The sequence below is a fragment of the Rattus rattus genome, chromosome 6 (assembly GCF_011064425.1).
Source record: "Rattus rattus isolate New Zealand chromosome 6, Rrattus_CSIRO_v1, whole genome shotgun sequence".
Classification (NCBI taxonomy): domain Eukaryota; kingdom Metazoa; phylum Chordata; class Mammalia; order Rodentia; family Muridae; genus Rattus; species Rattus rattus.
In genome coordinates this window covers 6,686,226-6,701,213 of record NC_046159.1, presented here as the reverse complement: position 1 = coordinate 6,701,213, position 14,988 = coordinate 6,686,226, and the positions used below count along the sequence as shown (strand labels likewise).

Sequence of the window (14,988 nt, the reverse complement as noted above, 5' to 3'; positions counted from 1 at the left end):
AGAGTAAGTCCCTTTTATCAATTCTTATTCTTATAAATAAAACAAGACGACTCAGAAAGAAACTTAAAGGCAATTAGAGTTTGGGAGATAAACAATAGTAGGCATGGTAAGAATCTCACAGTCTGGGAAGATCCACATAGATTAAGAAAAAAAAAAAAGTTGTGTTTTGAGTTGGAAAACAGTGGCAGATTCAGCAGTGGAATTCTACCTCCACCATGGGAGACAAGGCCTTCAGAAGGCAGTAAAGATGCTCGGAGGTAACTGACTTAGAATTTTGGCCAGCATCTGAAAAGGAAAAAAAAAAAAGAGAAGAAAAGAACAAATTACACAAATTACCTAGAAAGCACAAAGGCTTAGCCTAGAGGAGATGTAAGCAACTACATTCTGGGAGGGCCTCTGGGGCATGTAAGTACCTCTCTCGTTAAAGGGACAGTTACTCTTCCCATGTTCTTGACAAGTCTTTAAGTATAACAGACAGCTTTCCTGAGGGGCAGTTTGCTGTAATTGTAATTGTATTAGTCAGGGTTCTCCAGAGAAACAGAACTTGTAGAATGGAGGGGGAATTATAATTACACACACACACACACACACACACACACACACACACACACACACACACACACACACACACACGGAGAGAGAGAAGGATTTATTAGGTGCAAGAATCCAGTAGTTGCTTACTTAGTCTGTGAGGCTGGATTTCTCAGCTGGTCTTCAGTATACACTCGAATCCTAAAGAAGTAGGCTCTAATGCCAATGACAGAATGGACTTGCTAGCAAGGTATGATTAAAGATGTTATCTTCCCACCTCAAAGACCCAGATTAGAAAAAAAAAAACAAAAAACAAAAACAAACAAACCAGACCCAGATTAGAAGTGGGGCTTCCCACTTGAAATGATTTAAATACACAAAAAGCCCTTATAGGTGCGCCTAGCCATTTTGGATTTTTAGTTAATTCTAGGTGTAGTCATATTAACAACCAAGTGTAGCCATCACAGTGATTCTCAGGCCAAGTTGGATGAATGTAAAAGCAGGACAAGAGTATTTCTATCTTTGAGCAATTTAGAATACCATGTTTCTGCCTTGAGCCAGAAGTGTAGAACTCAGAAGGTATTCTTGTGACCAGAAATCATGTAACAAGTAAATTAAAGAATAATAAATAATTATTTCTATAAAATAGCCATACTTTACCAGAAAGGCCTGCTACCTCCACCTTCCCTTTCTCTCTTCGAATATTTTAATTTTTTTAGGTTTATTTTTTTAATGTGTATGAATGTTTTGCCTACATGTGTGTATATGCACTGTGTATTGCTTGCCTGAGTATATGTATGTGCTTGGTGCCTATGAAAGTAAGAAGGCATTGGATCTCCTGGGACAAGAGTTACAGACAATTGTGAGCTGCCGTGTGGCTGCTGGGAACTGAACTCAGGTCCTCTGAAAGGACTGTACTCTTAACTGCCGAGCTATTTCTTCATCCCCTATATTTTAGATCTTTTTTAGTTTTGTTTGTTTGTTTTTCAAGATGGGTTTGTGTGGCCCTGGCTGTCCTAAACCTTGCTCTGTAGACCAGGCTGGCCTCAAACTCAGAGCTCTACCTGTCTCTACCTTCCAAGTGCTGGGGTTAATTGTGCTGCTACTTCCTCCTTCCAGGTGACATAGCCCTGGCTGTCCTGGAACTCACTATGTAAACCAGGCTTGCTTTGAGACCCACCTTCCGCTGTCCCTGGAGTGCTAGGTTTAAAGATGTGTGTTACCATGCCTGTTAAATAATTTTTGTTTTTAACTGCTGCTAGAGGGGTAAGCGGGTTACAGCAAAGCAGGGGAGTCTCTGCTATAGGCCTCACCTATTATTTGATGACGTCCCTAGTCTTTAGGTTGGTAGAAGCTAAAATGTCTCCTCGGTACTTATAAAGATGTTAGGCCAAACACGGGTGAGCAGTAATGCTATTTAGAAGGCAGAAAATAGCACAGGATAATTTGGCTCTGGATGTACAACATTGGAGCCCTTGAAGTTTAATCAGTCAGCCTTGTACAAGTTCAAAAATCCTTTGTTTTTGTTTTTTTTTCCATTTCAGGCTAATTTGTGCTTCGTGGATATTGACAACCACTTTATTGAGTTGCCTGAAGAATTTCCACAGTTCCCCAATAAAGTGGATTTTATCCAAGAGCTGTCAGAAGTTCTTCTGCAATTTGGGATTCCCCCTGAGGGCAGTCTACATTGTAGTGAGAGTGCCACCAAACTGAAGAATATGGTTCTGAAAGATTTGGCTAATGACAAAAAGAATGGCAATGTCCCCACCAACAACGTCAGCGTGTATGAGTTACTGAAGGGCAGTGAAACCATAGCCCGCCTCCAGGCTCTGGCCAAGAGGACCGGAGTGACGGTGGAAAAGATCGACATCCCAGCTTCTCTGAGTGAGAAAGAAAAGGATTTAAAGTTGCAGTGTGAAGAGGCAGACCTGAGGGACTCCCAGCTCAACGTACAGCTGCGCGAAGTCTTCGCCAACCGCTTCACACAGATGTTTGCGGATTACGAAGCGTTTGTGATTCAGACGGCCCAGGACATGGAGTCCTGGCTGACCAGCCGGGAGCAGATGCAGAACTTTGACAAAGTAAAGAGACCCTAGTTTTCCTCTTCATGATTATTAATGGCCTGCATTGCTAATCTTTTTAACATTTTAAGCACAGGTTTTTCCTTTTCTCCCCACTCCATTAAGTACCTTATGCTAGATAAAATAGTTTCACAAGAGAACAGATCCTTGGGAGGTAGAAACAAGAAGAATGCAATGATGCCCTCTGCTGTGTAGTAAGTTTGGGACTAGCGTGGGAAACTTGTGTGTCTCAAAAAATTGACTGCTCATAAAACTGGCCTTTAAATTGTGTATTCACTTGCTATATCTTAATTTTCTGTACTTGAGCAATGCTTAAATTATAGGAACTTGATTTTTCACAAGTCTTATTTACTCTTGTTTTATGACTAAGTCTAAAAAAAGTATCCTTTTTCTAAGAAAGTCTCATTGATAGTTTAGTTTTCACCCAGTAATACAGGTCAGTTTGTTCATGTAAAGGTATAAGCCTACTTCTTATATCCTTGGTATCTTTAAAGAGAACAAATGGATTGGGTTTTGTGACCATTATTCTAGGATTATATTCCAGAGGTTTAAGAAAGGGAGACTAGGGGTTGGGGATTTAGCTCAGTGGTAGAGTGCTTGCCTAGGAAGCACAAGGGCCTGGGTTCGGGCCCCAGCTCCGAAAAAAAAAACCAAAAAAAAAAAAAAAAAAAGAAAGGGAGACTAGAAAATGTAGCAGCTTTTAATGTCCTGCAGAAGCGTCTTTCACGGTTTGCTGCATTCTGTCCAGTATTGTTCATGTGCCCCAGGTTTTTCCAACAGACACAAGCACCAGAGATGCAGGAAGTCTTTTAGGCCATGGGGATGCAGTTCAGTCCTCAGCCTCTGTTACTGAACAAACATAACTCTGCTGTTGGAACTTGTCATAGAAGAACTCCCACAGGAGCCATTACACTCCAAGATGCTAAGTGTTTAAATTTCTGAGCATCTTACAAATAGGTTTTACCTAAATGTTTGTGTAGTATCAAAGATTATTTTCTTTCTTTTTTTTTTTTTCTTTTTTCTTTTTTTCAGAGCTGGGGACCGAACCCAGGGCCTTGCGCTTGCTAGGCAAGCACTCTACCACTGAGCTAAACCCCAACCCCTATTTTCTTTTTTTTATATGAGTGCACTGTAGCTGTCTTCACACACACCAGAAGAGGGCATCAGATCCCATTACAGATGGTTGTGAGCCACCATGTGGTTGCTGGAATTTGAACTCAGGACCTCTGGAAGAGCAGTCAGTGCTCTAACCTCTGAGCCACCTCTCCAGCCCAGAAAGATTATTTTCTGATTTCACCGCATCTTTTTTCTTAGGAAGGATAATATACAATGTGCATCAGGATTTACTGGTGTACTTAATGCTTGATTAGATTTCTTTAATATTAAGAAGCCATTTCTCAAATATATTTATGCTCTACAATCTGTCCTCGTTTTTGCTTAATTTTATTTTAATTTTTCTCCAGCTTAAGAACTAAACTTATATGTTCATGGTCTATCTTTGGAGCAATTCAAATTCTGATTTAAGTTTATATCCTAATACCTTGGATTTTTTTTTTTTGGTTTGTTTTTGTTGTTGTTTTGTTGTTGTTGTTTTGCTCTATTTGGTTTTCTACTAGAAGTGGAAATCTTTCTGTAAAACTCCTAAGAAAATGAAAAGTACATGTTGGGTTCCAGAAGGCTATGGTCATCACACTTTTCACAAAGGAAATATACAAGGCATAGTAATCTTTCAAGCCAACTTCTAGTTGATTTTAAATTTTATAGAACACAAGAAGTCTAAAAAAATCAAAGGCCAAAGGAGGGGGAGGCTATATCTGTCCTATAAAAAGTAAATTTGATGTTCATCTGTGAAATAGCACTTGATGTGAACTGATTTCTAAGAATTACTATGAGTCTGTCTGGGTATTTGGACTTACATAAGTGCATCCTAAATTGAAAAGTGGATTCTATAAAGAAGGTTTTATTTAAAGTCTCTAAAGTATTGAAATGGAAAAATTAAATATGCCAGTAACTAGCTGGTGAGCACTCAGCAAAGCATCTTACGTTGGAGCTCCCCCCCCCTGTGTCAGAACTGCCCCCCTCTGTCGGAACTGCCTCCATCTGTGTCGGAACTGCCCCCATCTCTCTTCTTTTGGCTCTAATACACCGAGTCCATTCTGAAAAAAGAAAAAGAATGAAAAGCAAACCAACACAGTGACTAAAACAGGAATTCACTTACAATTCACTTTGAGCTAATCTTAACCAAGAATAGAATTTTTACATACATCATACATGAACCTGCAGTACACACACACAAAAAATGTGAGCACTTCAGATTAAAATCCAGTTATAAATTATATTACATAAGGCAGGCTAGTAGGAGAAAAGAACAGTCTGTATGGTTTTGAAAGTCCATTTCTATGACTGTTTTTTAGACATTGTTCCCTCTCTCTTGAAGTCTCAGACAATTGTGTCAACACAGGTGTGGAGTTTGGTCTTACGTTAACAAGAAGAATGAATAGAGAAACATCTGCCTGATCAAAAGACTTTACCAATAGGCACAAATTCTACATCGTCATTTTTAAGTTCTTGCATAAACATGCAAATTATGTGTGCAATATATACATATATATCTCAGTTACACATTTAGCAACCTTTTGGTAGAAGTTCATTTCCTAAGCTAGGATTAGAGAAGAGAAGAGATTACTCATAGGGGAGAAGGATCAAAATGTAATGGTAAGTAAAGTGGGTGGCTGACAATTCATTGTAGAGCAACATATCCACCATTGTTTGCTAATGTCCTCTATTCTCCATATTGGTCATCAGGATACTAATATAAATCCATTTCCAAAAGTAAGATCAATACCAAAGCCCTAGGTGACCTAAAGTCTATAAATTTAGAGAAAAAGAAAAATAGATTTGCAAGATTTTTTAAATGCCAAGTATCAGTTTTTATGTGTACTAGTTTGAGAAGTAATGGCCTTAACAACAAACTTCAGTCTCTCCTTTTATACTGTTAAGATAAAAGTAATAATTTGCTAATTATCTCATTACAGGCTTCTTTCCTCTCTGACCAGCCTGAGCCTTACCTGCCATTTCTTTCACGCTTCATTGAAACACAGATGTTTGCTACCTTTATTGATAATAAAATCATGTCTCAGTGGGAAGAGAAAGACCCTCTGCTTCGGGTCTTTGATTCTCGGATTGAGAAGATGAGATTGTATAACGTAAGGGCACCCACCCTGCGGACATCCATATATCAGAAATGCAGCAGTTTAAAAGAAGCAGGTATATTTACCATACTTTTTCTTAAGTGCACAATTATTTCTTTTTTTAAAAAATTATTTCTTTTTATAAACTGTTGACCTTTTCAAAAAGTTATAAGTTAATTTTCTCTTTTGGGGGGAGAAGGGAGGCTCAAGACAGAGTTTCTTTGTGTAGCTCTGGCCGTCCTGGAACATGCTCTGTAAATCGGGATGGCTTCTCTGCTTCCTGAATGCTGAGATTAAAAGCATGGGCCACCACCACTAAACTACAAAGCTCATTTTCATGTGCAGACATCACGAATAATCCTGGTGTTAGCAAGAACTGTTTTTGTACTTTTCTTCAGATTTCTGTGAATTCCTATTCCTATGGACATTCCTTTTCCTTTACCCCAAACAAGAAAAAATAAGTTAAATTGTTTGACAAGATGATGCATATTTTTGTTATTTTCTTGTGTTGGAAAAAATAGGTTAACTTCTCTCTTGCTACTGTCTTTTTACCCATCACCTCTTGTCTCTAGCTATAAACTTAAAATAGTAAACCTGAAATTGGAAATAGTAGTATATGCCTAAATCCTAGCATTTGGGAGCCCTAGCAAGAAGCACCAGGAGTTTAAGGCCAGCCTTGGCAGTGTTTCAAGAGTCTGTCTAAAGTAAAACCAAAACAAAAAGGAAGTCTGAGGCACTGTCTAGTTTACATAACTAAAACAGTTCTTATTTGCTTTGTTAGTTGCATAGTTTCATTTCTTGAAATTAAACCTCTGGATGTTTGCATTCAAATGAAAGTCTCTCAACCCTAACATCTGCTTCCCTCAAAGAATGAGGGATTTTCCTGTTCTTGTCTGAGTACAATACCTTCTGTTAGATTAATAATCATATTTGTCAGTCATTATGCCACTGTTTGTTTTGACTTTTTACGTGCAGTCTTAATGACAGAGTATATGCACAGATATTTTCTCATTCTATGGGTTAGGAAACTTAAAGATTAAAGAACTTACTTATGGTTCTATAGCTAGTTATTGGTAGAGCCATGAGTTGGAATCCAAATCTGACTGATTTCTAATACCTAAAGCCTTAATCTTTTTAGTGGTTTTACTCATTAACAAATACGTAAAATGAACCAATTTGTGTGGTTTTATACATTTATGCCTAGTTCCCAATCCATTCTTTGCTGAACAGAGATGTATTATCATACAAGTGCCTCTTCCTTTATTTATTTTCATTCAATAAAAAGTGGCACTTTTAATTTTAGACCAGATCTCTACTGGATAAAAGGACACAACAGATAAGAAGCTTTTCTTGTTCTGCTTCTACCGCTTGCTCACTTTCCCTCTTTATTTAATAGCTCAGTCATGAGAGTAACAGAGGTGTTTAGTATTGTCAAGGAGAGAAGGATTAGGTGATAACTTTACACAGTGCCTGTAGGCTTCAACATCGCTCTGTATCGCCCAGTGTTAGGGCGACTCCTCAGAGCCCCATCAGGAAGTGGCAAGTGCCCCTGTGCTTCTAGACCCTGAGGGGATAGAATAAGTGAAGTTGCTTGCTCAAAGAATTATGACTTCTGATGTTTTTAATAGTTATATGAATACCTTGTTGGGAAAATTTCATTCCTCTCTCCCTGACAGAATTTTTAAAATGGAATTAAGTACCAATTCCTTAGCTTAATGTGCCTCTTACCAAGTAGAATGGATTTTCTTTTTGCCTCTTAGAGCTTCATAATCCAACTCTCATCCCAGAAATTGTGTAAACTTCCTGAAAATATACCACTAGAGACTTAGCATGTCTGAAAATAAGATTAAGACCATAGTTCCATAGAAATTTAGAGACTTTTGAAAAAGTAAAAGGAGACTGTCTGTGGTGCCCCCATCTCTCACAGCGCTCTTGCTCGAGCCCTCTCCCCTCCTCCCCTCTCCCCCTCCTTACCTCCTCCCTCCTTATCCTCCTCCTCTCCTCTCCTCTCCTCCTCTCCTCCCCCCTTCTTCTCTCTCTCTCTCTCTCTCTCTCTCTCTCTCTCTCTCTCTCTCTCTGTGTGTGTGTGTGTGTTTGTGTGTGTGTTTTCAGTGCTTGCCTTGGGCATGACAGAGAAGCTTGCTGCCACTGTTTATACCTATTGATTTCGAGATAGTCTCAATAAATTGCACAGGAGAACCTTGGCCCACAATTGTCCCTCGGCTTCCTGACTAGCTGGGGTTACAGGCCTGGCTTAGTTATTTCTTTCATTGGGTAAATTTCATTGCCTTACCACCACCCCCCAAAAAGAAAAGAACATAGAGATAGTTGTTATTTCCAGCATTGGATTCTTGCTAGCTTGGTGCTTGTGTGTGTGTGTGTGTGTGTGTGTGTGTGTGTGTGTGTGTGTGTGTGTGTGTGTGCGCGCTTCTGTTGCTGTTGTAACTTTAACCAAAAAGAATTTTGGTTTGCAAGCGAACTTAGAAAGCACAGACTATCTACTGTCGACATTATGGCTCCATAGCCTTATGATTTCTATATAGAAAAACAAAAACTGGATAGAAATATAATTTTCTTTTTCCTTCCCAATCACCACAAACCAATGTCAACTCTTATCTTGAAATTCTTTAACAGTAGACCCCTGGCCTCACAAAGCAAGCATTTGATAACTTCTGAATATTCAGTATTCTCTGGTAATACGTAATATAATTACTAAAACGTTACATTGCTGAATGCTCTCTGTGGCATGTATATATAAAGTCCAGAGTAACTTATTGTGAATTATGATTCTTATTTGAAAACAAAACAAAGACTAGAGAGATGGCTCAGTGGTTAAGAGCTCTGACTGCTCTTCCAGACGTCCTGAGTTCAAATCCCAGCAACCACATGGTGGCTCACAACCATCTGTAATGAGATCTGGTGCCCTCTTCTGGTGTGTCTGAAGACAATGACAGTGTACTTATATATAATAAATAAATAAATCTTTTTTTTAAAAAAAGCAAAAAAAATTTTTTCCAAGTAAAAGAAAGTCAATATCAGATAGATTTCTCAGTCATTGAAAATCAAATGGAAAAAACTGAAATCCCTTTTCCTTTTATGAGGACAAAAGTTGATATTGGCAGGAAGGGGATTTTATTGTCCTCCATGCAACATAAAATTGAGAAAGACTTTATAATCTCAAGCTGTAAATCTAGACATCGTTAGGCTAAAACTGACACTTAATTGTGTTTACAAATACCACGAAGCATATGTGTAGGTTGTCCTATAATGTCCATTGTGCAGACACTTCCCTCACAGTATTTACTGCTTAAATATTATGAAACCTGGCGAAAATTGTACAGGCTGAGGGGACATCACAATGATATTTCATATTAAAACACAGACCATCCTCCTTTGGGTCTCTCTATGCTACAATAGAACATTTAAAGTGTATTTTAGGAGAAATCACAAGCTATACATTAGAAGTCTAATAAAAACCTGGAACTTTAATCCCAGCACTGGGGAGGCAGAGGCAAGGTGGATCTCTGAGTTTGTGGCCAGCCTGGTCTATATAGATTTCTAGACCACAAGAGCTACAGAGTGAGACCCTGTCTCAGAAAACAACAGTGAAGCACAATAAAGGAAGGTTGGGATAAATTCGTACTGTCTCTAAGAGAAATGCATCTCAACGTCTTAAAGTCTTAGGTCATGGCAAGCAGCATCCATCTCCTTTCACAGTGCCTGGGCAGAGCTCTTCTGTGATCTGGTGTCACACTCTGGTTTTTCTCTATCATATAACTCCTTAGACTTTTCTGTGGTCTGGTGTCAGGCAGCATTAAGCATTGCTCTGCCAAGACTAGAAAAGGCCTTGGGCAGAATCTTTCGGAGGAGCTTAGCCTACATGTGGAGAGTGACCAGGGCTCCGTCTGCAGGCAGGGAGTGGTATAGACTTACCTTGTCTCATAAGCGTTCCTACATTCTGTTTACCATATAACTGATTCCTGTTTGTTATTCCTCCTCTTTAATAATCTTCAAGCTACAGATTGAAGGCTTAGTCTTTCATCTCTAATACATTTTCTCTGGTAGATAAAAAGCGCTTTAAAAAATCAGGGTGGTTGGGTCCTGTTAAGACTGAACCCCCAGTGAATGTGATTGTTGGGGGAGGGCGGCAATTGGGGAGGATGGGGAGGGGAACACCCATAAAGAAGGGAAGGGGGAGGGATTAGGGGGATGTTTGCCCAGAAACCGGGAAAGGGAATAACACTCGAAATGTATATAAGAAATACTCAAGTTAATAAAAAAAAAAAAAAAAAAATCAGGGTGGTTTTGTTTTACCAGAAAAGTAGATCACTTTCTTTGAGAGAACCTCCAGCCCTACTAAATTTAAGGTGTTTTAGAATAGACTTGTTGAGAAACCCTCCTTCAACTCTGACGTATTTTATTCTTGAAAAGTTGAGGGGTCTTTTTTAATTTGGACATCTTTTAAATGCCTGCTTCTTATTACCTCTTCCCTGACTTCCCTACATGAGATCATAGATTTCACATAGTTCCTTGTTTCTATAGATTATGAGCTGTGAGTGTTTAATAGACATCTGTACAAAGAAGTGAAGTATAGGGCAGATGAACTTGCTTCTTTTCCTCCCCTTTACTGTCTTACCTCAAGAGTCTTGTTTGCTGTCTTAATCTTTAGTACTGTGCTTAGAACTGTATTTTGGTTAAAGATATTGAATTTCCCATTTAAAAACAATTGTGTATCCTTTAATCCGAGCACTTGGGAGGCAGAGACAAGTGGATCTCTGTAAGTTCTAGACCAGCCCAGTCTGTAATGAGTTCCAGGACAGTCAGAGTTACAAAGTGAGACCTTGTCTCAAATGTAAAAGAAAAGAAAAAAGAAAAAAAAAACAAAAAACAAAACTGTATCAGAGTGTCTAGATGACTTGAGTTTTCTGTAGGTGCATGAGTGTACTTTGCAGTATGTTTTTAGGATTGAAATGTGTCTAATTTAAATTTAATTTATAGCCCAGTCAATTGAACAACGACTGATGAAAATGGACCACACTGCAATCCACCCACATCTACTTGATATGAAAATCGGTCAAGGCAAATATGAACAAGGGTTCTTTCCAAAGTTACAGTCTGATGTCTTGGCGACAGGACCAGCCAATAACAAGTAAGAACGCGTTTTATTTGTGATTAGTGGAATGAAAGAAGGTTCTACAGTGTTAACTAGGCAGTGTGTGAGCATTAAATATCTTATCTGTTTACATCTTTTTTAAAGATGTATTTATTTATTATATAATAAGTATACCGTAGCTATCTTCACAACAGACACACCAGAAGAGGGCATCAGATCCCATTACAGATGGCTGTGAGCCACCATGTGGTTGCTGGGATTTGAACTCAGGACCTCTTGGGAGAGCAGTCGGTGCTCTTAACCACTGAGCTATCTCTCCATCTCTCCAGTCCCTGTTTACATCTTTTAAGACCATATTAATCTAAATTGAATTAACTTCTAATCCTGTTAGGTAAAAGATTCTAAAAAAACAGATTTTTTTAATAGAGCTGTAAATAGACACATTTGTTTTTGTTTTTGTTGTTTTTAATTTGTGAGAGGTTTCAGAGGAAAAGGTTATTTGTATGTGTCCTAGAGATTGTTCTTGTGATATTTTGGCTAAGAATGTGGTTGCTGTTTGCCCTTGTCCAAAAAATCTGCCTGAGGCTACATTGAAGAGTTTTGGACAGAGGAAACGTCAAAACAACCTAGTATAAACTCTGTAGTGTGGTTATTAGTGTTCACTCTCACGGAGATCTATAATGAGAAGGAACAGGAGAGAGAGGGCACTCGGAAGTGAGATGCAGGTAAATCCTGTGTTCAAGAAGATAAGCAGAACAAAGAAATTCCTGATGATGTTTAATGGAATAAAGGGAGCATCGAAGTCAGGGCAAAACCCCACTCGGCTAAGTCCAACTGTGAAAAGGAATTCACGTGGAGGTGTGGCCTTGCTGCAGCAAGTGTGTCTGGGAGTGGACTTTGAGGTTTCAGAAGCTAAAGCCAGGCTCAGTCACTCCCTCTTTGTACTGCCTGCCAGTACTTCCCACCATGACAGTAATGGACTAAACTTCTGAACTGTAAACCAGCCCTAGTTAAGTGTTTTCCTTTGTGAGAGTTGCTGTGGTCATGATACCTATTTATACCAATAAGACCCTAACTGAGACAGAAGGTTCTGGAATCTTATAGACATATTCTTTTACTCTTAACTGTATATATAATCTTAAAGTTATCCACGTCACAAAGCTTGAGCATTAGACTTCAGACAAATTATTTCTAGAAGAAAAAAAAAATCTCAGATCTAATTTCAGGATAAAGGGATTTAAACTTGTAAATGGTTGACTAACCGTTACCAAAGATTTAATATACTCCTTAGAAAATAAAACACAGTCTGTAGTGTTTCTGCAGCTGTGGTTAGCACTGGTTAAAATTATGCTGAATGAATGAGGTTTAATAATGCATATAAAATAATTATGTGATGGAGCCTGGAGAGATGGCTCAGCAGTTAAGAGCACTCACTGTTCTTCCAGAGGACATGGGTTCAATTCCCAGCACCTGCATGGCAGCTCACAGCTGTCTGTAACCCTAGTTGATGTAGACGCAACACCCTTTGGCCTCAGCAGGCATCACAAACATGTGTGGCCACATATGCAGGCAAATTATCCATACACAGAAAATAAAATTTGATTTAATTTTTAAAATTATTTAAGATATGGGCTCTATAGAAGTTTGGTTGGTTTTTTTTCTCCCAACACAATATTTTTATTAACTCTCTGGGAATTTCATATAATTCACTCTGTTTACATTTGCTTTCCATTCCTCCCAGGTTTACCTCCCCACCCTTCCACATCCTTCCACCCCTATCCCCCAACTCCCCAACAAAACAAAACAAACAAAAAACACCAAGTCCAATGTATGTTGCCCATATACTCACTGGAGCATGGTCAAACACCCAGTGCCCATCTCCTGTAGGAAAACTGAGTCCTTCTCCACCCGCAGCAGAAGCCATCAGCTGTGAAGAGCTGTAGTTCAACATCTTCATCACAGTTGTTAAAGACGTTCTCAATGGCTTCCTATCTGGACTGGGTTTTTTGGGAGGGGTGTGGGGAGTGGAGAGTTGTGACATAAGCCTTCAGTGTCTCTCATTCTCAATTATGTGTCTGCATTCATTAGTACCACCTAAAGACGCTTCCTTATCAATGGCAGCCATTGGCAGCACAGATCACAGGTATCAGCAGGGTCTCAGTGGCAGCATGGACCACAGAAGTCTTTCAAGGAGGCTTAATCCAGAAAATAAACCATTCTTCATCTTGAATATCTTGTTGCTCAGTCAGGGTGATCTCGAGGTTGAGGAGTGGGTAGTGGGGGCGAGGGGCACAGGACCCGCCCAAGCTCCAGGCTGCTGTGTACTACCCTGGCACCACCTGTGCACTAGGGCGTACCAAGGCGGGGTGCTCTGCTCCCCCATCTCCTCCCAGCAGGGGGAGAGCGCAGATGTCAACACCAGCAGCTGGCAGGCCAGCCCCAGCCTAGTGGGCAGTGCCACACCAGCCCTACTCAGCATGGCTGTCCTCACGGAGCTCTGCTCCCTTAGCTGTCATCGCGCTGCATACCATCCGGCCTCTGGTCGCTGGACCGGCACCCTGCTCTGAGGCACAGTGCTTGTGTAGCGGCTGGCAGTGCTGCAGCCCCGAACTCACTGCCCCAGTCATTTTCTTAAACAGTGTTCATTTCTCTGTTTTCAAAACAAAATTAAATAGGATATATTTGTTTCATATTTATATTTTTTCATATTCTTAGTGTTTATTTGTAGCACACTGTCTTATTTGTCTCAAACTCTAATTTGTTTTGAGAAGTGGATTTCATATTTTTCATTGGTTAGTTGATTTAGTTTGGGTTTTATTGAGACCAAATCTTTTTTTTTTAAGATTTATTTATTTTATGTATAAAAGTACACTGTAGCTGTCTTCAAACACACCAGATCCTGCTACCAATAGTTATAAGCCAACATGTGGATGTTGGGAATTGAACTCAGGACCTCTGGAAGAGCAGTCAGTGCTCTTCTTAACCACTGAGCCATCTCTCTAGCCCCTGAGACCAAATCTTATCAAGTAGTTTAGGATAGCCTACAATAAATACATTGTCTCCTTGTCTCTTCTCCCAAAAGATAGACATGTGCCCTGTGCCTAGGTTAACCCTCATTTTTTCAGTCCCTGTGAAATTTGTATTAACAGCTATTTTGGGGGCAGTACTATTTCACCTTTTTTTTTTTTTTTTTTTCTTTTTTTTTTTTTTTTTTTTTTCCAGGGCTGGGGACCGAACCCAGGACCTTGCGCTTCCTAGGCAAGCGCTCTACCACTGAGCCAAATCCCCAACCCCTATTTCACCTTTTTAAGATTACGTTTATTGGGGGAGTGCACACATGCCATGGTGCACATGCAGAGACCAGAGGACAGCCTTCGGGAGTCAGCCTTCTTCTCACTTCAGCAGGTCATCAGGCTTGGAGGCAAGCTCCTTCACCCACAGTGCTATTTTCAAGGCCTCTGAGCCAAAGATCTGCACTTAGGCCTTTGTACATTTTCTCTATTAATTTACATTGTAGTTATTATTGTGAGCTATTTATGCCATGTACTTTTTATAAGAATAAGCTGTAGAAATTACATTTTGTCCAACATTCATCAGCTGAGTGGTGGCCCTTAGGGTAAAATGAAAAGTCTTTGTTGAGAATAGAGTCGATGGAGGTATATGTAGATGCTCGTGGTGTAAAGGAAATTGGGAACTGGGAACTGGTATGGCATGAGACCAAGGGACAAGGACAGTTTCTCCATGATTTGAGCTGTTGAGCAAGATTGGAAGGGAGAGGATTGTTATGGAGGAAAGGGCAGTAGTTTTGGAGTACTTCGTATGATTTTTCTTGAGTCTTAGGCCAGAACAGAAAGAAAAGCATATGAAGTCTGAACTTGGGAATAAAGTTACGGAAGAGCTAATGTAACAAGACATGGGTATCCACACATTAGATGGAAATGTTTAAGATTTAGGAGTAGAGAGATGGCTCAGGAGTTAAGAGCACTGGCTGCTCTTCCAAAGTACCCAGGTTCAGTTCTCAGCACCGACATAGCAGCTCACACTGTCTGTAACTTCAGTTCCAGAGGACCCA

The 14,988-nt window shown here is 39.7% G+C and overlaps 1 protein-coding gene across 3 annotated transcripts in view; it reads left to right on the top strand.

The window, feature by feature from the left end:
* Dennd5b (DENN domain containing 5B) overlaps positions 1-14,988 on the top strand; it is a 124,060-nt gene that overhangs the window by 62,084 nt on the left and 46,988 nt on the right. For all 3 annotated transcript variants that reach the window (XM_032905450.1, XM_032905451.1, XM_032905449.1), the window contains 3 exons: positions 2,076-2,612; positions 5,648-5,879; positions 10,802-10,952. In XM_032905450.1, coding sequence (XP_032761341.1) covers positions 2,076-2,612; positions 5,648-5,879; positions 10,802-10,952 — 920 coding nt within the window. The remainder of the gene's footprint in view (positions 1-2,075; positions 2,613-5,647; positions 5,880-10,801; positions 10,953-14,988) is intronic.